General features: G+C 50.6%; 1 protein-coding gene across 1 annotated transcript in view; it reads left to right on the forward strand.

Moving 5' to 3' along the window:
• Positions 1-26,751, forward strand: part of ADAMTS2 (ADAM metallopeptidase with thrombospondin type 1 motif 2) — a 217,405-nt gene that overhangs the window by 174,191 nt on the left and 16,463 nt on the right. The window contains 7 exon segments of the mRNA XM_036848550.1: positions 4,222-4,378; positions 8,852-8,957; positions 9,570-9,713; positions 10,075-10,207; positions 10,823-10,936; positions 23,310-23,455; positions 26,162-26,337. Coding sequence (XP_036704445.1) covers positions 4,222-4,378; positions 8,852-8,957; positions 9,570-9,713; positions 10,075-10,207; positions 10,823-10,936; positions 23,310-23,455; positions 26,162-26,337 — 976 coding nt within the window.

Below are 26,751 nucleotides of genomic sequence, written 5' to 3' on the forward strand. Positions count from 1 at the left end.
CACAGAACTTATTTTAACTTGAGTCAGTGTTTTCCAGGAGGTACGCTTCTTTGTAAAATGTGAACATTGGCCTGAGAAGTCAGATCTGGCAGCCCTGGGCTCTGTCCTTGCATGCCATGCCAATGGGGCTGGCGCTGAGTGTTGTTGCTCCTTCAGCTGGGCGTGGGCTCCTTGGTTGGCCACAGTCCTCGCCACTCCTTATCCCCCCAACTTCTTTACCATAACAGGGAAATACTCTTCTGTAACCTTACCCCTTCTGAACTGGCAAATAAAAGGCAGACTCGTTTTTCTTAGAACCAACCTGCCTCACTGACTTACATCACCGGCCTTGGCCTGTGGGCATTTGGGCTTGCAGCACCCACCCAGCACTTCCCACGAGCCCACCCCCTGAGCAGTCAGGCCTCTCTCTGAGCCCCCAGCTTGTTTGTTCTCACCCTGTTTCAGCCTTTGGCTCTGTCCCCAACTCCATGGCCTTATTGCTGCTCTCTGGCCCTGACACAGTGTGTCTTTCTGACTGGGCTCTTGACTCCTTGTCAAAGATGTGACCAGAGCTTCTCTCCCACTGGTGTTGGACATACCAGCTGGACCCTGGAGAACAACCACTGGCTTTCCTTTGCCAGCCAGTGCTCTTGACTGGGCTTCCCACGAACCTCCAAGGAGGAAGTGCCCTGCTCATGCTCTTTCAGCTGCAAGTGACAATAACACAACTTAAATTGACTTTCATGGGAGGAATTTCCTGACACACAATATATGAGACACATATCTGCTGCAGACAGCTTCTAGAATGGCCCCTGGTGAGCCCACATCTTGGTATTCACTCCCCAGTGTGGTCCTCTCCCTGTGGGTATGGGCAGGACTGAGATTTGCATCTAAATGGACTGAGACTTCTGTCTTGGATGTGCACCGTCATGCTATCTCTCGGGTCACTCGTGCTGGGGGAAACAAGATGCCCCATGTGACTGGTCTGTGGTGAGGTCCATGTGCCCGTGAGGAACTGGATCCTGCCAGTAACCACGTGAGTGAATGTGGGAGCGGGTCTTCCCCAGGGGAGCCTTCGGATGAGATTGCAGCCCCGGTCTCAGCTGCCAGCACTCTCATGGGAGACCTTGAGCCAGAAGACCCCACTAGATAGCCTTTGGATTCCTAACCCAGAAACCATGAGATAAGTGTTTGAGGTTTTTCAGACCATAAAGTTTGGAAGTAACTCATTTTGTAGCAATAGATAACAAACAGGCCTGGGGTAGGCTGGCCTCAGGCCTGGGGGAGCCAGGTGGTTGTGTGAAGATACCAGGAATCAACCTCTCTCCACCCCAGGCCCCACTCTATCTATGCTGACTTCTTCCTCCCCTGGGGTCTCCTCCCCTGGTGGCAGCTCCAGGCTCACAGTCTCACACCTTTCCAACTCCTTGGCCCCAACCATCATGGTGCTGGGAAGATGCAAGGTTGGGTTGGCTGGGCCTGAGCCCTCCCACCCCTGAGCCTGGGGTCAGTCCCAGATTAACAGAGAGGATATTTTACCAAAGGGGGACTGGGCTGCTGTTGTCAGAAGAGCCCAGGCAAAAGTAGCTGCAACCTACCAGGGGAACAATCCCCTGATGTTTGGGTTGAGAGACATGGCCCTGAGGGAAACAAGGCCCTTTTGTTGGAGATGGACTAACAAGGCTCTGAACTGCGTTTTGGGCTTTGTGGAGCGGGGGGAGTCCACTCCAGTGGGGGCTCTGCGGCCATCCTTGATCAAGTGGTCATCGGTGGCCTTTGTGATCACCCTCTGATCAGGACTTGGGCTGGCAATCTGAAGCCCAGTGGGGTCCGTACTCAAGCACCAAATCAGATCCACCCATGAGGGTCCCTTCCTTCTCATTCCAGCCAAAGGTCCTTCCCTAGAAATGAGAGTCTTTCACTCACTTCCTTCTCCAGAGCTGTGGCCTCTCAAGGTTTTCTGGAGGCAGTGATCACCTGGCAGGGTCTTGAGCTGACCTGCTTGGATGAGATATAGATGCCACGTCCCCTTCCTTTGCCTTTTCTGTGTCAGGCGGGGTGGGCCGTGTTGTGCTGCAGGAACAAACAAGCTCCATGTCCCCGCAGCTTACAACAGCAAAGATTGATTTCCCGCTCACACTTGTATGTTCATTGTGAATTGGCAAAGGACTCTGGTCTCATTGTCACTCAAGGCTTAGGTGACAGAGCAGCTACCACCTCAACATGCTGGTTCACATGCCAGCAAGGAGAGATCTCTGGAGGCGCTCACGTGGGCAATTAAGTGCTTGGACCGGGAAGAGACACACGTCACTTTTACTCACAGCTAATTGGCCAGAGCTCGTCACATGCTTCTCCGAATCACAAGGGGGACAGGAGTGTACCTCCCTTCCCCTTTTCCAGCATCCTCTGGGCTGTCCACCTCTGTGCCAATGCCCAGCAGGTCCTGGCCACCAGACCTCTCGCTCCAGTCTATGACTGACTTCATTAGGACTCAACTACATCTTTTTTTTTCTTTTCTTTTTTTTAAAAATTTATTTATTTTATTTTATTTATTTTTGGCTGTTTTGGGTCTTTGTTGCTGTGCGCGGGCTTTCTCTAGTTGCGGTGAGCGGGGGCTACTCTTCGTTGAGGCACATGGGCTTCTCATTGCGGTGGCTTCTCTTGTTGCGGAGCACAGGCTGTAGGTGCGTGGGCTTCAGTAGTTGTGGCACGTGGGCTCAGTAGTTGTGGCTCTTGGGCTCTAGAGTGCAGGCTCAGTAGTTGTGACACACAGGCTTAGTTGCTCTGCGGCATGTGGAATCTTCCCAGACCAGGGCTCAAACCTGTGTCCCCTGCATTGGCAGGCGGATTCTTTACCACTGTGCCACCAGGGAAGCCCCTCAACTATATCTTATTAAAACAAGTGATCTCATCTCTCAGGAGCAATTGGCTCTGTGCTCAGGACTTGGGAACTGGTCTGCCATCTTGTAAGCCATTGACTTGGGTAACTCACGAGATGCCTGGCAATGACTAGTCCTCCCTGGCCTTGAATCGTTCTTCCTTCTTCTGCAACATGCTGGCTTACTAACAATACCCTATATCTTACTCTCTGCTACTTATACACAAAAAGAGAAATGTATGGCTATGCTTGATGGATATATTTATGCAAGAGAAGAGACAAAACACCTGCTTACGTGTCTACCAAAGAATGCATAGTTCTACTTTATGGACAGATGTATCCTTAAAGTGGAGAAGAACATTCCCAGTACTCTCTGCCTAGAGGGAACCACTTTGATGGTGAGAGTATGTGGTGAGAGCAGAAACTGGAATGTCTGCTGTGAGGATTGTGGAGAGAAAAGGGATGAGTGCAGCTTATAGGAGACTTGATTTTGAGATGATATGGTGTATGTTTTATTTGTGGAGGAAGTTTAGGGCAGTGGATTGAATATAAACTTTGGTTTCAGGCTTCCTAGCTGTGTGACCTGGGGCAAGTTACTTGACCTCTCTGAGCCTCAGTGTCTTGCCTCTTCGGGTGGTTGTGAAGACTGAATGAGAGAGTGAATGCCAATGCCATGGTGCAGATCAGGCTGCAGTGCTGCCAGTCCAGCAGCCAGCCTTGGCTAGTAGGTATGTGTCATGACACAAAACGGAATGTGGTTGCTCCCAGTGGCATCCCGTCCGTGGCTCCTGAGGGAATTATCCCTGTGCTCCTGTTCCTTATGTGGCTCCTTTGCTGTATCTGCTGCAAGGTTTTTCCCTCCCTTGTGTTGTTTTCTGCAAATAGCTTCTATCAAGGGGAAAGCACAGGGTTCCTTTCCCCTTCTCTGGGCTTGTAGCCATACTGGGAGTTCTGTCTCCCCTGTCCTGGAGCCTGCCAGAATGTAAGCTCTTCAGGGTGACCGAGGTTCATTGCATTTGCCTCCTGGCCAGGGCCTGCACAGAGCAGGGGCCGAATAGGATGCAAGGGCCCTGGAGGTGGGGTGGGCTGAATGGACTCTTTGAGGCTTTAGACGGCCTCAGAGCTTGGCTCCCACGTCTCACCTGAAATTGTGCAGTGACTTTGTGTGGAAACTCGTGCAGGTGTGTGGAAAGGCCGGGGAGCCTTTCCATCCACTCAGGAGAATGGAGCCAAGTGGGAGGGGGTCTTGAGAAGGGACTGGGCTTAGCGCCACCTGGGCCAGGTCCCCAGTAGATGGGGTCTGCTCAGCTCCCATCAGGACCACCAGACGCCAACCCCTCTGTTTGTCTCTCCTGCCCCTGCAGTCCCTGAGCCTCATTGAGATTGGGAACCCCTCTCAGAGTCTGGAGAACGTTTGCCGCTGGGCCTACCTCCAGCAGAAGCCAGACTCCGGCCACGATGAGTACCACGATCACGCCATATTCCTCACACGGCAGGACTTCGGGCCTTCAGGCATGCAAGGTGAGCCCCTGGCCCTGCGAGGGCCCCCTGGCAACCTTGGCCCGGGCTGGGAAGGGTGTCTGGGCAAGGGGGCCTGTGTCGAGGGGGAAGGGTAAGTGCTAGTGACCTCCTAGCTCTTGCAAACCACCAGGAACTCTGACCTTTCCCCCAGGAAACTGCATCTCCGGGAGGGACAGGGACGAGCAAAGATAGTGAAATGGGCAGAGTCTGAGGTTGGCAGCCTCAAACCAGACAGGATCCGAGGCTGAGTTTCAGAGTTTTTTGCTTCCTCCAGCTTTCACAAAACAAATCTGAATAAGTTTTCAATCTTTAAAAGTTAAGAAACTTTACTTAAAAATTCAAACTATATAAAACTGACAGATCTAAAAGAAAAAATTGAAGGTCTGCAATCATCGTTGAAGATTTTCATATATAGCAAGGCTGCACACCACACCGTGATGGGTCTCTTGCAGTGAATGTTGAGTGAAATAAGCCAGTCAGAGAAGAATATATACTGATGATTCCATTTATTTCAAGTTTGGAAGTGAGCAAAACTAATCTGTGGTGTTAACAGTCAGGAGGGTGGTCAGGAGGGAGGGAGTCGCTGTTGGAAGAAAGAAGAGGCTTCTGCAGTGTGGGGACAGTTTTATTTCTTGATCAGGGAGGTGGCTACACAGGTGTGATCACTTTGTGATAATTCACTAGTTGTGTCCTTATGATTTGTGCATTCTTATGGCGTATATTATACTTCAAAAGAAAGAGCTTTAACGACCTATATAAAAACGTATATTCAGGGGAGTGGGACCCTGTTTCACCTCACCCCCATCCTCTACAGGTAGTCATTGTTATTAGTTTCTAGTTGATCATTCCAGTGATCCTTTTTTATAAAAATAAGTATATTTATCTGATATAGGTGCTGATTCCTTCCAGAACTTTCTTCCATGACTTATTTCATATGCACCACTCTGCTCTCTTAACCCACAGCTTCTCTCTGCCAACCACTTGTCATATTCACATAAATAGAAAGACTTCTTAAGTGACCCCTGATCAGCTAGGATTAGTTCATGTTAACAGAACACCACTGAGGCACTACTGTTGCCCCCTTTGCCACGCAGATCAGCACCACAGTGGGAAGCAGGTGGGAAGAGAGAGTGTGACCCCAGATCCCACCAAGCACAGAGTAGGGCTCCTAGTTGGTGTGGGTGCCTCTCCACTGGGAGGGGGCTGCTAGCTCCCCTTCAAGCCCTACACCAGTGTGGCCAGCTGACGGACAGAGCACCCTGTCTGCCCTTGGTCCAAGTGAGAGCTCTAGTAGGGAGCAGAATTGTTCCATAGGAGAGAAACCAATACAACCTTTATATTAAGTGACCTCATTCTTCATTTAAAAATGTGAAAGGACAGCCAAGGATTACCAGACATTAAAAAAACGATAGGATGAAAAGGATGGACCAAGATGCAAGATAAAATTATAAAACTGACGCCGGAGGAAACATAATTTAAAGAAGGGAAAAGCACAGTTTATAAAGTAATATCCCCAGAATGAGGAACTACATCTGTAAACCCAGAACAGGTTGCAAGGAAGAATTAGAGAACAAAGGGTTTTCATTAAATTAAACATTTGATGGTGTCGACTAAAAAATTAAATGCCCAACCTAAAAGTTGAGTCACAGAAATTTTTAGGACTTCAAACCCGGGAGGCAGCATCTCAAGTAACCCTGAGAGAACTGCTTCGAGGAGGCGAGAGGGGAGCTAGGATATATAGGAGTTTTGCAACAAAGGGCAGGTAATAGGAACAAAAGATTACTGTTAATTAAAGAATACTACAAACCTCAAGTTAAGGAATTTACTGCTTTTCTGTGTATGGGAAAATGCAAGAGTCTGGGCTCACTGAAGTCATTCCTTTGATATGCACCTCAGCTATCTGGGGCCAGTATCCTGTGTTTTCACATCCAGAGTTTCCTCAGGGCTCACCGTGGGGATTGGCTACAGTCTGATGGCTGCTAGATGGCAGGTATTCTTTGCCTCAGGGTTCACCAGCTCACTGGTGGTGGCTGCAATCGCTGATGACTGTGACGTCCTTTGTGGCAGGCAATATTCCATTCCTCAGTGGGTAAAATAGAAAATTCAAAAGCTGAAATAAAAAGTCAAAGGATCCAAAAAGATTAAAATATGAGAGAAAAGTTGATGTAGAGGCTCAATCCAGGAAATACAATATCTATCTAAAAAGATTTCCAGAAAGAAAATAGCAGCAGAATAAAATAAGAGGGAAGGCTATAAAGAAAAAAATGCAAATACATTTTCAAGTCTTCAGATCCTAAAGGTTCATGTAATGCTAATGTAGGTGAATGAGAAATACTCATACTGAGGCACATATTCATGTGCAAGCTTTGCATGCAAAGGACAAAGAGAAGACCGCAAAGGTTTGCTCTGGCGCTGATTGGAGAACAATCATCTCAAAATCTACAGAGCAAAAGATGCTTTACGACATAGATTTTCCTGTTTATTAGAAGGGGAAAAGACAATGGTTAGGTATGATGCTTTTACAGACAAGTCTAAAACCAGCACTCCCCCGTCACGCTTCCTTCCCTTCTGTGCTTTTCTCTGGGAGCACGTTGCCTGGGACCTCCCCTTGGGGTCTCAGAAGAGTGAGACTGAGTCGGGGGTGTTGACTTAAAAAAGAATATATGCACAACGTGAGAGTTGCGAGTTAAGTGCTATTGGGGGCAAAATGAGGACTGCAGCCCGGGAGACAGCATTTCAGAAAACTCTGAGAAACTGCTCTGAGGAGACGAGGGGAGGAGCCAGGATATAGAGGAGTTTTGCAACAAAGAGCAGGTAATTGGGAACGTCAAAAGATTGTTGTTAAATAAAGAGAACCACATATCTCAAGGTAAGGAATTTAGTGCTTTTCTGTGTATGGGAAGATGCAAGAGTCCAGGCTCACTGAAGTCATTCCTTCGATATGCACCTCAGCTATCTGGGGCCAGTATTTTCACATCCTGATTTTCCTCAGTGCTCACGGAAGGGAGTGGCTGCAGTCGGATGGCTGCTAGATGGCAGGTATTCTTTTCAGCCCTGAGTTTCCTCACGGCCTCACCAGCTCACGTTGGAGGGCTGCAGTCATTGGTGACTGTGACATCCTTTGTTTGTTGATATGGCAGGAAATATTCCATTTATCAGAGGACAGGCTGGCTTCTCACTTGGTGGGCCTCTAGGACGCCCAGGCTTCTAAACAGAGGCCCCCTCTGGCACACAAAGCTCTGTACGTACTTCTGTATCTTGTCCAGGGGCAAGTGGCTAGGCCCTGTTCTCCGGATTTCCTCCGTTTTGGGTGGGGTCGTCATGTCCTCCCATCACCCTCCCCCTCCCCGTGGGTGGGAATATTGGCTTCCCTGGGGACACCTTAAGACACCCCATGATCAGGCTCAGCCTAGTCAAGGGGGGTCACTCTTCCACGGACCAGCCATGCCACAGGGAGACCTTCCTGGCCTTGCTGCCTGGGTGGTTCAGGCTCATCCCTCAGCCCCGCCCTCATTCCCTGTCAGGCTCCATTCCCGACTGCTTCCTCGGACCACACACTGTAACTGGGCTGGCAAAACCCACTGTGTCTCCTCACTGTTACCTGTGAGTTCAGTGGCTCTTCAGAAGCCCTTGAAGGGGTGGGGTGGGCCCACAGGGCTGCTGGAGGGCTCTTGGCATCCCATGTCGGGGGTTGACCTGCTGCAGCTGCCCCTCCCACTCCCGATCCCCATTCTCCACCTTGCCCAGGACAGACCCCTGAACCCCTCAGCAGGAATGTGGCTCATAATCTCCTCAGTCAGAGTGCAGGATTGCTGGGCCAAGGGCTCCGAGGGCTCCGAGGGCCCCGTCGTCTGTGGCTGGTCTGCCCCCCAATCCACGCAGCCAGTCCCCTCTGCATGACTCAGCAGGGCAGCGTAGCACCTTGGCTGTCCTTGCCTGACTCGGCCCCTGAACAGCTCAGGGCCACCCTCACTGTAGCCTTCTCTGCACTATGGAAATCCATCCAGTTGAAGACCCAGAGAAGGACCTATGGACCACGAGGGAGCCAGGGAAGGTCCCGAGGGAGTGGGCTCGGGGTATGATGCCAGGCACCGGGGCCAGGGTTCCTGCAGCACCAGGAGCAGGTGTGGAGACAATGTGCTACCCAGGGGCCAGAAGGTCACTCAGCCAAGCAGGGGGAGGAACGCGGGAGGTGGCCTGAAAGGGGATAGCGGGAAGGAGGTTACCGAGGTGGCAGAAAGTCTTAGCAGGTGAGACCTGGACTTGGGAAACTGAGCTGGCTGCGGTGTGGCCACAGACGGGCAGGGCTGAGGCCCGCTGCCCTGGGGGAGGGGACGGGTGGTCTCCTGAGCCATGCCAGCCACGGGGGCAGTTGGCTCTGCTCATTTGCTCCAGGGGTGTTGGGGTAAGGGCCCCCAGATTTGGGCAGGGCGCTGAGCCTGGGAGCTGGAGCCGCCCTTTGTCCCCCTCCAGGCTATGCTCCTGTCACTGGGATGTGCCACCCTGTCCGCAGCTGCACCCTGAACCACGAGGACGGCTTCTCCTCAGCGTTCGTGGTGGCCCATGAGACTGGCCACGTGTAAGTGGACTCACCATCCTTGTTGTCTGAGGAAGGTCGGGGTTCAAGGGGCCCCACTTCTCCTCTGTGCCCTGAGAGGGACAGGCCCTGTATGAAAAGCCCTTGGGATGTGATGTCCTGTCCCCGTGCTGCACAGGACAAGCGGGAGGCCCACTTTCTGCTGAAGGCCCCAGGCAGGAGCTGGGGGCTTTCCACCCATTATGCCATTCAAGCACCTGGGCGGGGCGGGGTGGTGGGGTGTTCTTCTTAACCCATTTTACAGATGTGTAACTTGAGGCTCTGAGGGAGCCTTCCCCAGGAGCAGAGAGCTGGAGCTGGGGAAACTACTCCGCCTGGCTCTGGACGCCTCTGCCTCCACTGCATTGTCATGTAACAGTGCTCTGCCTTGGGGACAGGATACCTGAGGGGGCTGCTGCTGGATGCTGTCAGCTCAGAGTGCCCCTGACTTTAAAGTTAGCTGGTAGAAAATGGGTACCACCTTGCTCAGGGCAGAGCAAGGCAACTAAGGTGGGGGAGGTTAGGGGTGCCCTCCGAGCATCAGGGCGGGGTGGAGCTGACAGGTGAGTGCGGCCAGGTGAGGCTCCAGTGAGGCGGCCTTGTCTTCCCGCACAGGCTGGGCATGGAGCACGATGGGCAGGGCAACCGCTGCGGTGACGAGGTGCAGTTGGGTAGCATCATGGCGCCCCTGGTGCAGGCAGCCTTCCACCGCTTCCACTGGTCCCGCTGCAGCCAGCAGGAGCTGAGCCGCTACCTGCAGTGAGTACCACCTGTGTCTCCCAAGGACGAACCCGAAGTGCCGGACTCAGCGCCTCCAGCCTGGGGTGCAGGGAAGGGGAGAGGGGGACGGCAGTACAGGACGGGGGGGATCCCATTGTTGGGGGCTAGGTTTTGGTGGTGTTAAGTGGTTATGACAGCTGCACCTTTAATGGACGCCTGGTCCTGGGTAGCTTATGCCAAAGAAAACAGGTGCAGCAGGGAAACTGAGGCAGCACAGCCTAGGGCTGGGGGGTGCAGGCAGGCCCACCCCCGAGGCTCCATGAGGGGCCTCAGCTGCCTCCTGGGCTGGATGGCCAGTCCTGCTGAAGGCAGCCTGTGGCACCCATGTGTCCCCTCACAGCTCCTATGACTGCCTGCGGGATGACCCCTTCACCCACGACTGGCCAGCGCTGCCCCAGCTCCCGGGGCTGCACTACTCCATGAACGAACAGTGCCGCTTTGACTTCGGCCTTGGCTACATGATGTGTACCGCGGTGAGTGTTGGAGCCCACGACACCTCTGAGGGCTGGGTGGGGGGAGTCTGCCCCAGATCGGCCTGGCTTCCTGGGAGGCGGCTGGTGTTGGGTGGCCCCCTGGCACAGGGCGGAGCAGCCCTCCAAAACAGCAGCCTCTCCCTCCACACCCACTGCTCTTTCCCCAGTCGGCACCCAGAGCCCTCCCGGCTGGTCCAGACATGGCTTTAGGAGGGATTGAGGCAGGGGAGTGTTCAGCGGGGGAGCAGTGAGTGCTCATGGGACCCTGCAGCGACCGCCCCTCCTGCCTGGGACGGAGGAAGGCCACCAAGCCTTCATGCCAAGCACACCTGTGCCCAGCTTTCTGTCCAGGCTCCGTGAGAGGTGCAGACACCACGGTCTGGAGGCTGGGGAGGCCAAGCAGCCTGCAAAGATGTGAAGCACCGTGCTGTCTGCTCGAGGTCCTCACAGCCCCAGAATCACACAGAGCTCAGGGCACCACACAGGCCTGTCATGGGTGGACAAGTCATTTCTGGCTCCGCAGCTGTGCAAGAGGACCCTGGGCGACAGGGCGGCACCCCCGGAGGGTCCCTGAAGTGGGAGGTGGCCTGGCTAGCTGCTGGCGCTCTCTTCCAGTTCCGGACCTTTGACCCTTGCAAGCAGCTGTGGTGCAGCCACCCTGACAACCCCTACTTTTGCAAGACGAAGAAGGGGCCTCCCCTGGATGGGACCATGTGTGCACCTGGCAAGGTGAGTTGGGGCAGAGGCCAGGCACTGTGACATGCACAGATCTCCAGGGACAGGCCCCGCAGGGCCCTCGGAGTGGGGCCAGGGGTCTTCTCAGGGGACCCCTTCCTCATTTCTAATAACCCCACACTCCACAGCTTCTGCCCCGTGCACTCTTTCTTCTGTGGGAGGGAACCTGATGTCTCAGAGCCCCTCAATGTGCTTCAAGCCCCACTGCAGGAATCCCCTCCTCTGAGGACCAGTTTCAGGGTTCCAGCAGCCTTCCATCTCCCCCTGCACACTGTGGGTGACTGGGTCACCTCATCTTGAGGCCAATATTGGCCAACATTCTGGTGGACCACGGGATCCTCAGGCCCAGCATCAGGCTTGGCCTTTCTATCCTCTGGCGCCTTGGTGTTTGGTCCCTGGTGGGCAGACTTGTCCCTGGAGGTAGCTGGATGGCCACCCAGCAGCGCCTGCCTGCTGCCCCAGGCCCTCTTCCCACCTTCCCACCTCCTACTTCCGAAGCAGCAGAACAAAGGGCTTCTCCCTCCAGCCCAAACTCCGGGCCTGATTCTCATTGGTTCAGATGAAATCACACTCCCACTCCTCGGCCAAGCACTTTCTAGGGGGCTGGCTTATGCAGATGAGCCTAGGAGGATTCAGCCCAGGGAAGACACACAGACCCAGCAGCATCCAGTGAGGCCCAGGAGAGGACTCCAGCACACGTCCCCCAGAGTCAGGCCTAGAAAGGCACCCAAACCACCTGAGCCTGAGGTTCCTACACCGCAGGTCTTAAATTCTGCTTTATTTTAGAAGCCCTGGCAGAGCTTCTTAAAGATATGGATTTCCAGGTCCGCCCTGAAGATTTTGATTTGGGATAAGGACTGAGAATTGTTTTGTTTGGTTCTTTATTTGTAAAATTATGGTAAAATTCACATAACTTAAAATTCATCACTTTAACCACTTTCAGTGGCTTTTAGTACATTCATAATGTTGTGCAACCATCACCACTATCTAGTTTCCAAAACTTTTCATCACGCCAAAAAGAGACTTCATTAAGCAGTGACTCCCCATTTCTCTCCTCTCTCCAGTTCCTGGCAACCACTAATCTGCTTTCTCTGCCTATGGGTTTGCTTATTTTGGAATTTCATTTAAGTGGAATGATATAATATGTGCCTTTTGTGTCTGGCCTTTTTCACTTAGCGTAATAACTTCAAGGTTCATCTGTGTGGTGGCAGATATCAGTGCTTCATTCCTTTTTATGGCCAAATAACCTTCCACTGTATAGATATACCACATTTGTTTATCGTTTGATGGACATTTGGGTTTTTTCCACCTCTTGGTATTTGTGAATAGTGCTGCTAATGAACATTCACGTGTATGTTTCTGTTAGAAGATGTAGGAAACGGTATTTTTAAGAGGTGCCCCAGGTGATTTAGCTGTGCCCCTAGACTTAATGAACTGTCAGAAGTTGGAAATGAAATGTTGTTAGTAATACTCCAGGGACTTAGTAATGCCAGAACTGACCTCGTAGCCCTGCTCCCCACAGGAGCTCGAGGGAGGGAATGGGGCCCCAAAACATTTGCCATAACCCCAATGGGGAGCCCAGTAAGTGCTAAACTGGAGAATGAGACTAGCTCAGCATGGCCTCCTTCCCCAGTCTGCCCCTCCAAGTCCAGCCCTGGGTGGAGAGAAAGAGTGGGAGCAGACCCCGCACAGTGTGCTCGCCCAGGGGTGTGTGTGGCTGGCCTTCACCCACAGGACCACTGACCACTGCAAAATGTGGGCCAAAGAGTGCCTGACCGCCAGCTGATTGGCCCGCTTCTCCTGGGCGGGAGGTGGGAGTGGGCGTGGGGTCTGGTGAGGAAGGTGGGCAGATGTGGCCAAAGTACCCTTTCTCACAGAAAGCACTGACTCGGTGACGACATTTCACTCTTTTTGGTGGTAGGACCCTTAGTTCATTTAGCCCAGTAAAAACCCCATCATTTTATATATTAAAAATCAGTCTTGTGCTGATTGAGGGGGTGGAGCTGGGGCTTAGCTCAGCCTGCCCTCGTTCACAAGGAGCATGGGTAGAAAGCTGACCTAGGTGAGGGATTCCTGGTGTGTGTGTGGAGTGGGGCTGGAGGGGCAAAGGGAGAGAGGAGGAGGGGAAGGGCACCTCCCGGGGGCCTATCAGAATCCTCTGCCTCTATGAGTTACTTATTGCAATGTAATCTTATATTTGGAAAGCAATCATCCTTTGTCTCTCCCTTTCCTGTAAGAACAGCCACAGGGCCCAGGAGAGAGGAGAGGCAGAAGGGAACAGGGGGAAAGTCTAGGCAGGTTGGAGAAATAGCAGGTCATCTCAGGGACCAGGACTTTGCCAAGCTCAGCTGTCCCTTTCCATCCCTCTCTGCCCCCCCGTTGCAAGACCCCTGGCAGGGGGTCACACAGCACTCAGGCTCTGCCTGGGGTCCTCATGTCCACAGTGGGTCATCCCAAGCGCATTCTCCCCTCTTGGCCTCCATCACTGGATTATCTCCCTGCTTACTCACAGTTTCCCACCATTTCCCAGAGACGGAACAATGTATCTATATCCCATCCGCAGAGATGACCTGGAGAGAAGGAACAAGACTAGAGATGAGCCACCTCCACTGCCTGCCCCTCAGTTTGATGCCCCTCAGTTTGTCTGCCTGGGTTCCCACAATGGGGTGGGAAGGGTGCAGGGTGCATGTGTTGGTGAGATCAAGTGGCGAGGATGGGCGGTGAGGAATGGGGGCCAGTGGGCACACAGCTTTCTCATGGAATCAGGAGTTTTGGGCAGGCGTGTTTGGCTGAGAGGGGAGAGGTGAGCTTGTTGATCTTGGACATGGACGTGGGCAGTGGACCTGAGGATTAGGCTGATTAGTCACCTCAGCTTCACATTCATCCATCCATCCATGTGTCAGGGTCCCTCTTCCTCCATCAGACCTCGCTGCCTGTGGGGGTCGGCCACGAATGTGACGAGGCAGCCATGACATGGTGGTGAGGAACGGGATGGGGAGGGACCTGTCGGGAGCTCAGAGAGGCTTCCTGGTCAGTGACCCCAGCCAAATCCAGAAGGGTGGAGAGAAGTGGGACCAGTGCTCCAGGCGGGGGGACCTCATTGGGTGGGAGCGCGGTGAGGATGGCTGGGGAGGGTGGATGAGAGGAGCATGATGTTTTAAAGTATGATGTATTAGTAGAAAAGTTGAGTTACAGTAGGGCCAACAGATCAAGACAATTGCCATTGAAAAGATAGTTTGTTCCTCATAGATCCCAAAGGGAGGGGCCACACCACACCGTGGCAGGGGGGCGAGGGGGGGCGGTCGGGCACACAGGGAAACATCAGGATCAGTTGGAGAGCAGAGGGCGGCAGGAGCTGCGGTTTCTGCAGAAAGGAACGGCAAGGCAAGGTGAGCAGGCTTAGGATTGGCCGGTGTGAATAATTCCAGTGGGCTCTGGGGCATAGGGGCTGCCCCTAGTTGTCTGGCACCTGACTGGCCCTGGAGAGATTAGGCTGGAGGATGGTGGCCTGGAATTTAGGAGCCCTGATGAAGGAGGTGGCTCTGTGTGCTCTGGATTGATTAGTTTGCACTTGAAAGTTGCGCTAGTGGATGAGTTGTTTACTATTTCTAGGCACTGGCTAACCCTGGGAGGGACAGTCCCCCCAGGGTCAGCAAGGCCCAGAAGTCAAAGCATCAGAATCCAGAAAACAAAAGACCTGATTAACACACATGGCTCCCCAGGAGACTGGGTGATGGTGGGAGAGAGGGAAGGACTGATTGAGCTGATGATGGCTGTTCTTGAGCCTGCTTCATGACCTGCCCTGTCCAGGGTGCTGGGGACATGGCTCAGATCTGCTCTCAGACAGGTGCGCCCTGTGGCCACACCGTGTATGCCCTGGATACCCTGGAGGCAGGGTCAGGCCAAGCACAGAGGGTCCCCCCAGGTGCCTCTACCCTGCAGGCCGGGCTTGTGGGCTCACCTTGCCCTCCTTGCCTGAGCCAGGGTCAGGGTCACGGGCGGGGTGCAGATCCAGCTGGGTCCGGATGGCTCCTGCGTCAGTGTGTCTTGGCAGGAAGGAGTCCTTCATGTGTCTCACATTCACCTGCAGTATCTTGGGGAAGCAACACCCACCCTAAGTTTTCATGAATTCAGAAGGACTGTTTCAGAAACGTGTGCCACGGTGCTTATCCAGAAGTGCAGAGGCCCTGTGATGCCCCATGTTTTGCTGCATAGTCGAGAACTGGTAGGCAGGCCTAACAACAGGGACAGCCCATTGTCTGGGCATGGGAGTTTAAGCCCTGGGTCCCTCCCTCCCTCCTCATTGTGTGACCTTGAGCCATCCTTTACCCCTCGGGTGAGTCACCTAAGTGTCCAACTCAGTTATCCTCACAGCCCAGGCTCCTGGCACATGGTACCAGCTTGGGACATGCTGGCGGGTGGAGAACGGAAACCCAGGACCACAGTGGTTCAGAAGTGCTAAATGTGCACTTCCTGAAAAGAACAGTCTGCCTTTCAGGCTTTCAGACCAACCTGGCAGTGTTCCCAGCCCTGCTTAGGTGCACCAGCGCTCTCCGTGGTACTTATCCGGAGAGGCAGCCCTGGTCAGGATTGTCCATGGGTACGTGTGGGCTCTGAATTCACTCATGACATGTGACTTTGTGCTTTTAAATGTTTAAACCTCTCTATTGGATGAAATAGTTGTAGGCATTTAAACATACGTTTATAAAGCATTTTAATAATATTAAACATGTTTCTTTTATAATAACACTGAAGCATCAGAGTATAAAATTGTTCATTTGGGATAATTGCACTCTTTTAAATGCTCATAGTCATCAAGGAGGAAATAAACCAAATATTAGAGGGACAGCTTCTGAGTGGTGGAATTTAGGGTGATTTTCCTGTCTTTCTGCTTTGCCTTGTTTTCATATTTTCTACAGTGTGTGTGTGTTGCCTCTGTGCATTTGGTTGGACCCAAGTCTGTGGAGGAGGTGATCCATCACACCATGGGCCTGTGGAGTGTCCTGAGTTGTCCCATGCCCAGCTCCTCATTTACAAACTGGGGACCAATTTGTTCAGTGGGGACAGGGGGACCACTATGTGGACTCCTCCATCCCCCCGGGCCTTGGTTCCCATGCCCACCAGTGATTTAGAGGCTGGGCCCCGTCACAACCTTCAGAGGTGCCAGGACCCTTCCCATCCTCTTTGTCTTAGTCAACGGGGGCTGCTATAACAAAAAGCCAGAGACTAGGGTGGCTTAAACAACAGGCACTTATCCCTTACACTTCTGGAGGCTGGAAATCCGAGATCAGGGTGTCGCCATGGTCGGATTCTGGTGAGGGTTGCAGACTGCCATCCTCTCTCCCTTTCCTCACATTTTGGAGAGGGAAATCATCTCTCTCTTGTCTTCTTTTAAAGGCACTAATCTCATTCATGAGGGCTCCACCCTAATCACCTCCCAAAGGCACCACATTCTAATACCATCACGTTGGGGTTAGGCTTCAACATGTGAATTTTGGGGCACACAAATATTCAGTCCACAGCATTCCCCTGCCTGGGCCCTCCTCCTTTCCTGCCAGCCCTCCCCTTGCTCCACCAGCTGAGGGGGACACTAATAAGCATTTCTGTGGGTCTTTCCCTTCCCTGGTTGAGTGAGGGGAGCTCTGAGGTGAGAGATGAGGTAACTGTGGCCCAGGAAGGATGTGAACAACATCACTGGTGACCTGGAGCCAGGCCTGCCAGACCCCAGGTAGCTGATGACCGTGCTTGTTGGCCATGTGCCTGGGTGCCCAATCTGGTGGTGGTGGAACCCTTGATCACTTGCCCAGAGCCCAGGAAAGAGAATCCAGGGAATGGCAGCCTCTGCAGAGCCTTCTGTGGGCTCAGACTGGTGCAAAAGCAGACCTGGGAGTGCTTCAGCTGGTTGGGAGGAGTGAGAGGCCTGTGTAAGGAAGAAGAGGCAAGGTGGGCTCCCAAGCAGAGATGTGCACAAATCTAGGGAGACAAGAGTCGAGAACCAGGAGGGATACATGGGAGCAACGTGGGCATGGAGACAGGAGCTTGGCTGCCCTGGAAATGGGCTCTGAGACAGAGGGCTAATGGCAAGGTGTTTCCTGAGGAGCATGGTCAGGATTAACACCTGCAGAGAAAGAGAGTCATTGAACAGTGGTGTGGTCACAACGTGGGTTCAGCCTACCCTGCCCGGAGCTCCGGGCTGGCCGTTCAGATTTGTCCCCCACCTTGACCTCTGGCCATGGCTGTCCCTAGGAAAAGGGCATGACTCTGGGCTAGGCAGCTGTCTTTGGCTGAGGGCATTTCCTATAAAGGGACTCAACTGTCAGCCACGAGCAACAAGCAGCTCTCCACAGCTGGGGGAGTGAGCGTCTCTGTTCTGCAAGGGGGGTCCCTGCATTACTCCAGGGGTGGGGAAGGAAGTGGAGCTAGGGGCTTCTTTCGCAGAGGAGCTCACAAAGACAGTGTGGTCTGTTCAGAGAGCAGTCAGCGCTCCGGTGCCTGGTGTGACATGGGAGATAGAGCAGGGTTGGTGTGTAGGAGCCAGGCCACAGGGCTAGTCTAAATCCTGCAGCAGTGGGGAACCCCAGAAGGTTTTGAGAAGGGAGCAGAGATGGGTTTACCGTGAAGCTGACAATATATAAGCTTTGGGGCCCCAAACTTGCATAAGCCCCTTCCAGGGCCCTGGGACAGGCCTCACAATGTGTTCACATGGTCATATATTTGCACTGACCATAATCAATTAGGATCACTCCTCCTTCCCCTCTGATACACTTCTCCTGTTGACATTAGAGGGGCCGTGGGTGCTTTGTGGCTTTGGCTAAGGAGAAATTGGATTTGGGGTATATTTATTGGTTTATTTACATGGTTTTTAGTACCTTACGTGTACAGTTAGGTTGTTGTTTCTATCCAGGTGTAAGAATAGCTTCTAGAAGTACTCTTACTGCCTCTGTGCCAACTCAACCAGGGTTGTTGCAGAATCTGTGCTGTGTTCAGGACAGTCTCCTCAATTGATTGGAGAAAAGGGGCCTCACATATATCTAGAGGTTGTGATTACTTCTATCTTTGCAATAGTTTGTTTTCTTTTGGGGTTTGTCTTGTAGGTGGGGCACTAACACAGATCCAACTTGGATACTTCTTTGGAAATGCCAAGTTTAATAAGATGGTTCGCTTATTTAAAAACTGTCCAGACGTCCAAACATACACATTACAAAACACAAGGGGCACTAAAAATAATTTTCAAAGTCCAGGAGAGAAACCTGAATGCAGATGGGATGCAAAAAGTTTATTCAAAATGTTGATAAAGCTGTTACTAGTTAAACTGCAATTTTGAAAGTTGTTTCAGAATGCTTCAGTAAAGTAAGGGAGAAATGACAGACTTCTGATTTAGATATATGTATAAAGATATCTTCTTTTACCATTTTCAAATATATTTATTAAAGAAAATTCAGATAAAAATCAGTGGAAAATAAATAAAAGTTTAAAATGAGTAAAGAAATCAGTAGCAATAAATCTGACTTCAAAAATTTAATGATAATGAAAAAAGTTTTCAGATCAAACTAAAGCAGTCATTCATGAGGAGGAAGAGATAAATATCAAAGAGAAATAAGTAACAGGCTCTTGAAACGTTTGACAATGCAGTTAATGAAGAGGAGGGAATCAGATGAACACATTGGAAAAGCATTTAAACTTCTTTCTGATTTTGACATGAAATGTTGACAACATCAAAGGCAATGTAAAGCTCAGAATATTGCCCCTACAATAAGAATGTTGACAGCAACAGTTACTGAGTTGCTAATCCAAAAAGCATTTTAAATCAGGCTCTGACCAAGAAAACCTGAAATGCCCTGAAATCCATATCCGGAAGCACACTGGATAGCAAATTTGATCATCTACATGTTCACATAACATCACCAATAACATCTCTAAATTACTGAAAATTAAAAAATATTTCGCTCAGCCTTCTAGAGCAGGCTAGGGCACACATTAACAACTCCACCTGCCACCTGTTTTATTTTCCCCTAACAGTTTCATTAAGATGTGACTCACATTTAAATTCACCCACTTAAAATGTACAATTCAATGGTTTTCAGTATATTCACAGAGTTGTACAACCATCACAACAATCAAATTTTAGAACATTTTTGTCACTCCAAAGAGAAGCCCCGTAACCATTAGTAGTCACTCCGATTCATCCCCCCTCCCCCTTAATCCTCGGCAATCACTAATCTACTTTCTGTCTCCTTAGATTTGCCTCTTCTGAACATTTCATACAAATGGAATTGTACAATGTGCATCCTTCTGTGACTGGCTTCATTCAGTTAGCGTAATGTTTTCAAGGTTCATCCAGGTTGTATTATGTGTCAGTACTTTATTCCTTTTCGTTGCTCTATAATAATCCATTGTATACATATACTGTTTTTTATTTATCCATTTATTAGTTGATGGACATTTGAGCTGCTACCTCTTTTCAGCTATAATGAGAAATGCTGCTATGAACATTCGTGTACAAGTTATTGCGTGGATGTATCATTTTTCTTGAATATGTGTCTAGGAGTGGAATTGTTGGCTCCTATAGTAACTCTATTTTTAACATTTTGAGAAACTGCCAAACTCGTTCCCAAAGCAGCTGCACCTTTTTACATTCCTACTAACAATTTCTCCACATCCTCACCAAAACGTATTACCTGTCTAGAAATTTGTCCATTTCCAGAACTCTCTGTCTTTTCATGTGGATTTGAATTATTCTCTGGTGTCACTTGCTTTAGCTCCCTTTAGTATTAAATAGCTCCCTTCAGTATTTCTTTTTTTACAATTTTATTGGAGTATAGTTGATTTACAGTGTTGTGTTAGTTTCAGGTGTATAGCATAGTGATTCAGTTATACATATACATATATTCATTCTTTCTCAGTTTCTTTTCCCATATAGGTTATTATAGAATATTGAGTAGAGTTCCCTGTGCTATACAGTAGGTCCTTGTTGGTTATCTATTTTATATATAGTAGTGTGTGTATGTTAATCCCAAACTCCTAATTTAGTATTTCTTATATGGCAGGTCTGCTAGCAATGAATTCTCCCAGTTTTTGTTTATCTGGGAATATTTTTATTTCAATTTCATTGTTGAGAGATAGTTTTGTTGGATATGATTCTTGGTTGACACCACTACCTCTGGCCTCCATTATTTCTGTTTAAAGTCAGCTGTTAATCTTATTGGGCTTCCAGTGAGTCATTTTTCTTTTGCTTCTTTTGACATTTTACCTTTTCTTTCTATATTTGACTATATTGTGTCTGGGTGTGGATTTCTTTGCATTTACCTTACTTGGTTAAATTTCTTGGATGTGTATGTTAATGTTTCTAATCAAATTTTGGAAGTTTTCAACCATTATTTCTTTGAATATTTTCTACTCCTTTCTCTGTGTCCTCTCCTTCTGGCACTTTTACTGTGCACATTTCAGTGAACTTATGGTCTTCCATGTTTCTCAGAGGCTCTGTTCATTTTTCTTTATTTTTTCCCCCTCTTCTCTTCAGATTGCATAATTTCTATTGATCTATATTCAAGTTCATGGAGTCTTCTGTCAGCTCAAATCTACTACTGAGCCCTCTAGTGAATTTTTCATTTGTTTTTGTACTTTTAAACTACTGAATTTCTTTTTCTTTTTTTTTTCTTTTTGTTTGTGTTTTTTTAGTTTCTATCTCTTTCCTGATGCCATTTGGTGAGGCATTGTTCTTTAGACATGGTTTCCTTTTGTTCTTTGAACGTATTTATAATAGCTATTTTGAATTTTTTTTCTGCTAATTCTAACATTTGGGCCTCCTCAAAGGCAGCTTCTGTTGCCTGCTTACTTTCCTGTGTATAGATTTCACTTTCTTGTTTCTTTTCACGTCTCAGAAATTTTTGTTGAAACTGGACATTTTAGATGATATGTTGAAGAAACTGGGTATTGATTCCCCTAGACCTTGTTGTGCTGTTGTTTGCTTGTTTACCTGTTTATTTCTTTAGTGACTTGGATGCACTGTTTCAATAAATTTTATTTGCCCCGCAGCATGCAGCTGCTGATATTGCCCCTCAGAGATCACAGCCTTGGGCATATGCATAGTCACCCGGGCCACACAGCTTCCCACCTCCACCCCCAGAACAGTGGGGTTAGCCAGGTTCTCTTTGTCTCTTTTTTTGATCTTCCAGCTAAACTTCTGGCTGTTCTGCCTCTATTGGTATCACACCCAATTAGCTTTCACTAGCTGCTAGCTGATGGTGTATTGTTTTTGATACAGTTGCCCTGGGGTACAACTTGTCTACAGCCTGACCCAATTAGATTCTGGACCCTTCACAGAGGCAGGGTGTTACCAATACTTGAGGCTTGCTCAGACTCCAGGAGGGCTCTTAGCTGTCTTTTCCCTGGTTACGCTTCTAGTTGGTTTACCATTTTACTTGTTGCTTACTAGCATTGTGGAGCTACTGGCCTCCTCTTAGTTGCTCACTACCAAGATTTCTATTGTTTTTGACAATGCCCTTAGGCATGAACTTCCTCATGCTCTGTTCCAAATAAAGTTAGTCCTCTTAGGGTGAGCTATGGAGCTCTCAGTTCTGCCTCTCCCTCTGGGAAGACTACTGCACCACTGCGCTGGAGCTAGGAGCAGGGTGGTCCACTTCCAGAGTGACACTCCTGGTCTACGAATAGGTCACTGGATAGAGATAGTAGCTTCTAGTCTTCTTGGCTTTTCCCTTTCAGCATGGAACCTCTGCCCTACAAGCAAGCCAGAGAAGGGGCTACTGGAGTACTGTATTCTTGGTTTGCCATACCTGGGGTACAGCCTCCAGTCTGGGAGTGAGGACTGGGTGGGCAAAGGGAGTTCCCTGACTGGAACAGATTTTCTGCAACACAGAGTTGGGAGGTATGGGAGATGCCAGTGGCCTGCCTTTCCCAGGGTGAAATGATAGCCCTAGACTGGGAACTGAGGAGACAAAGACCTCTGTCTTTTAGGCAGTAAAGCCTCCATCACACTGAGATGGGGAAGGAATGGGAGAGGGTTGTGGCTCAGATGTATAGACTTTCACTATTCTTACCAAGATTTAGTAAATTTTCTCCATTTGTTGTATTGACCTTAGGACAATTTCCAGATACTTTATTTTTTTTTAATTGAAGTATAGTTGATTTACAATATTGTGTTAGTTTCAGGTATACAGCAAAGTGATTCAGTTATATATATTCTTTTTCAGATTCTTTTCCATTATAGGTTATTACAAGATATTGAATATAGTTCCCTATGCTATACAGTCAGTCATTGTTGTCCAGATGATTTAAATGGTTTGTTTAGAAAATAATTTTCACCAGTTAAATAGCTGTTTTACTGAGGAGAGAGTTCACCAAGTTTCTTACAGCTCCATTCTAGAAGTTTCCATTTGCTGCTTTTGTAAACAAAGTTTTATTGGAATGCAGGCATTCCATTCATTTATATGTTGTCTGTAGCCACTTTCATGCTCTAATGGCAGAGTTGAATAGTTGAAATAGAGAGCATGTAGCCTGCAAAGACTAAAACAGTTACTGTCTGGCCCTTACAGAAAAAGCTTGCTGAGGAATGACTGCATTATCTTTCTATTCTCCCTATGGAATACAATCCTACAAAATTATTGTCATATGAAGAGGGCATGAAAGAGTGTACAGTTAGAACTGCAGGAAATGTTCTGTCCATCAACCAATTTGAAAAAAATCATTGTTCTCTGTTTTTGGTGGTTTGTGGTATTTGTCAGTTTTTAAATTTTTTGTTTTATATTTTCTAATTCTAAATCAATATTCCATTTTATACCTAATTTAGTATTTTTAATTTTGCAATCTTCTTCAAATGGGCCCTAAATTGTATAAGCTTCCTCTCTGGACTAGGAAGGGCAGCAGAGTGATAGATTCAAGTTGTAGACCTGAGTTTCTTGTACTCCAGTGTTCTACTTACTATATTCATGAATTTTTACCATGTCAACATATCACCTATCCTTCGTTTCCATATTTCTTTTAAATTGCTTTTTTTTACTTAAACAGTAGACCTTACATGTCTCTAGAGTCACTGGTTGATGTGCCGCTTACATCTTTATGAATGGCGCTGTGTGGGCACACCAGGCCGGGGGTTTCATCCTGCAGACACGGTGTGGGGTGGGCTCTGGCTGCGGGGACAGAGTAGGCTGAACAAGGCACTGAGGATGGTGGGAGACCAGGGTGGTGGTCGGGGGAAGCTGGGTGGGCCAACACCTTACCATGCCTCCCAGTGAAGTTCTGAGCTTCTAGGGGTGAGTAGGGCCTGTTCTCCCTGTGCCTCGAGGGCCAGGCAGTCATCACGGGCACTGCAGGCTGAAGGGTGGGGGGCATGTGACCTTCTGTCTTTCAGCACTGCTTTAAAGGACACTGCATCTGGCTGACACCTGACATCCTCAAGCGAGATGGCAACTGGGGTGCCTGGAGTCCCTTCGGCTCCTGCTCGCGTACCTGCGGCACAGGTGTGAAGTTCAGGACCCGTCAGTGCGACAACCCACAGTGAGTTGGCCCTGATGTTTCCCAGCCTTCCTTGGTGGCAGCTGCGGTCCCCAAGGGCCCTTGCTAGTCAACTCTATCCTGCGAGGCCCCTGCGGATGTCAGTTCTGGAGAGGGTGTGAGGGCAGGCAGCTCTGGCCCCTTCTCATCTTCCTGGGAGGGACTGAGACTTAGAGAGGGGAGGGCTCATGCCACATAGCCTGCTGGGGCCAGAGCCAGCTCTGGAGACTTGGAAACCTGGTCTTCTGACCTGGTGGCCTAGGGCCATTCCTCCCACTTGGCCTGCATCCTACTCTAGACACCGGCCTCCTCTGCTCTTCTTGGTTGAGGGCATCAAGAATAGGAGGTGGAACAGAGATGGGGCAATGGGGATAAAGAGGAGGGCTCTCTCGGGTTCCAGGATGCCAGGAGCCTGAGCAGGAGAGCAGCTGTTTGCAATCAGGCAAGAGGCAGTGTCAGTGACATGCCACCATTCCCAGCTGCCCAGGGGAGAAACAGCCTGGAGATGCTGCCCGAAGGCCCGCTGGACTCCCACCTCCACCCATGCTCCCCATCCTGCTTCCCAGGCAGGCCCCATCCCCTGTGCTATTCTCAGAGCTCCCCTGGGGCTATTACAGTTGTCTCAAGATGAGACTGACAAGACAAGAAGTTAGAAGCTCAGAGGCTACAGGGTGCTGGGTGAGGACTTCCAGGTTCTGGTCCAGGGTGCACAGTCAGAAGAGCAGATCTGGCCTGACAACCCCTCTCTCCCCCCACCAGGCCCTGACTCCTCGTGGTGCCTGATGCTGGGCTCTTGGGGTCCAGGGGACTCACCACCCCCAGGTCTGGCCCCGGGGGAGATCATGCAGGTTCTGGGTGCTCTATGTTCTGTCCCTCCCCACCTGCGCACTCTAGGGATTTTCTTACCCCTCTGGCTGGTTCAGCCTTCTTGGTGGCAGCAAGGGACAGGGGCAGCAGTGACGTAAGCAAAACTGCCAGAACTGCCTGCCATTCCATCTGTTCACAAACACTGTTGGGCCTGGAGAGTAGCTAACCCCTGGCCAGTGCCAGCATTCCGTGCACAGCAGTGACCATCAGACAACACAGATGCTCCACACAGAGCTCTGAGCACGGTTCATTTATGCCAGCCTCACTTGCATCCGCGGGGAATACGCACAGCTGCAGCGCCCAGAGCATTTCAGAGCCCACAGGCCCCACACAGCCTCTTTGTCAGCAACGCCAGTGCGCCCTGTGGGCCTCCCCTTTCGTGTGTCCTCCTGGAGACGACAGCTGGGCCTTATGCTGCCCTATCTTTAGTTGCTGCTCCCTGGCTCAGTAGCTTTTCCTGGGACACTGTGACCAGTGTGAAGACTCCTGAGGTTCCCAGCTGGGCCCCCGCTCACTGGATTTAGTTCCCTCTGTGTTCTTCGCCTCGCCACTCTTTTGATTGCAGAACTGCAAACAATCTACAGCATGAGCTCAAGGCCTTCAATTTCTCTTCCTCCCTGGCCTCCCTTGAATTCTCCAACTCACATTCTCTTTTGGAATTATCATGGATTTCCATTTGAATCTGTATGGCTCCCGTCTGGGCTGGCCGGGGGGGTTCCAGCGACAGCCCGACCCCTTCCTGCTTTTTCCTGCTGCACGATGCCCCTGGGCTCCCCACACCTACACCCAGGCCTGCGCCCCCTCCTGGTGACGCCCTGGTTGGTGTTGTCATTGGTCTGTGGTCCCATCAGTGGCCCTGGTGTAAATCTCAAAGTCACCCTTTCTTTCATGGTCCCCATCAAACACTGAGGCCCCTTGGTTCTTTCTCCACAAATTTCTCAGATTGTTATTTCCACCGACTTCCCCTGAGAACATGGCACTGTGCAAGGAGCCTCATGGAAGCCAGCCCCTTCCATCATTCACTCTACAGTGCTATATGCTATACATCCATCATCACAGCAGAACATGACTTTTGCCCAAGTCTCGGGCGGACCTCGGGTTCTGCTTGGCTCTGCCATGCCTAGAAGATGGCAGCACTGAAGCCCCCCAGCTCCTCCCAGGGTGCTGGCCTGCCATACCCCATCACCCCACCTGCCATGGGCACCTGTTTGCCACCAGCTGGCGCCTTTCCTGTGGGGTTAGTGCTTTGTGGACTGCTGATGTTCTCAACAAAGTAAGGAAATTACAGAAACACAGCCCAAGTTTTCTTGAGATGGAGGAAAGCTGGAGATGGAGTGTCCACTGTGTACCTGACACTTGTTAAGAACACTTGTAGCAAGATTCCACTACTTCAGAATTGCTCTGAGTTCCCAGCGTATGTGAGGCCCAGGCCCAGGCCCGGATGTAGGGGAGGCTCACCCAGCTCCACCACCCTGGGGCTTATGGCCGGGGGCACAGCAGAACCTAAACACCCTGTTACAGCTCACTGTTGGTTCACCGCCACAGCTACAGGAGCTGGGATGGGGGTGGGGGGTGCACAGGGGCTGAGTAGATGCTCCCTTCCCATGAGGCCCCCAAGAGAGGATTACCAGCGCCTTCTATAGTGATGCTGCAAGGCCCTGGAGGCTGGGGGATAGCCCAGGTCCTGCGGCTGGGACAGGGCAAGGCTGCGTCCCTTCACTCAACAGAGCTGCCCCCTGACCCCCAAGGATCAGGGATTACCCCCAAATCCCACAAGTGGCACCCCGTGTGCTGGCCTCTCCCTGGCACTGAGCTGCAAGACCTTTCTGCTTTCTCCTCCAGCCCAGCCAATGGGGGACGCACCTGCTCAGGCCTTGCCTACGATTTCCAGCTCTGCAACTCCCAGGACTGCCCTGACGCCCTGGCTGACTTCCGTGAGGAGCAGTGCCGGCAGTGGGACCTATACTTCGAGCATGGTGACGCCCAGCACCACTGGCTGCCCCACGAGCACCGGGATGGTGAGCCCTAAGGGGAGTGGACATTCAGTGTACAGGCCAGGGCACACTGGGCCACTGATTCTGCATGGGGATGCCAGCAGAGCCCACCCTGGGCAGGGTGGCTGCCGGCTTGGGGCTCACGGCAGGACTGCAATCCCAGAAGAACCAGACAACTGCAACTGGCCAAGGATGCAGCGGAGAGGGCGGGGCCCAGCTGGCCCCAGGCTCCTGTGCTCGCCACCCAGCGGACAAGGCTAGCGTTGCGCCTTTACCCTGACTCAGCCATGAGGTGGAGGGCAGGGGCGGAGCCTGCCAAGGAATCAGGTTACTTCTGATCCCTCTTCTTTCAGTGGGAGCTCTCAGTTCCAAGTGACTTGAACTGGTTTAAGCATCAAAAGGCATTTGTTAAAAAAAAAAAAAAAAAAAAAGGCATTT

The sequence above is a fragment of the Balaenoptera musculus genome, chromosome 3, assembly GCF_009873245.2.
Source record: "Balaenoptera musculus isolate JJ_BM4_2016_0621 chromosome 3, mBalMus1.pri.v3, whole genome shotgun sequence".
Lineage (NCBI taxonomy): Eukaryota > Metazoa > Chordata > Mammalia > Artiodactyla > Balaenopteridae > Balaenoptera > Balaenoptera musculus.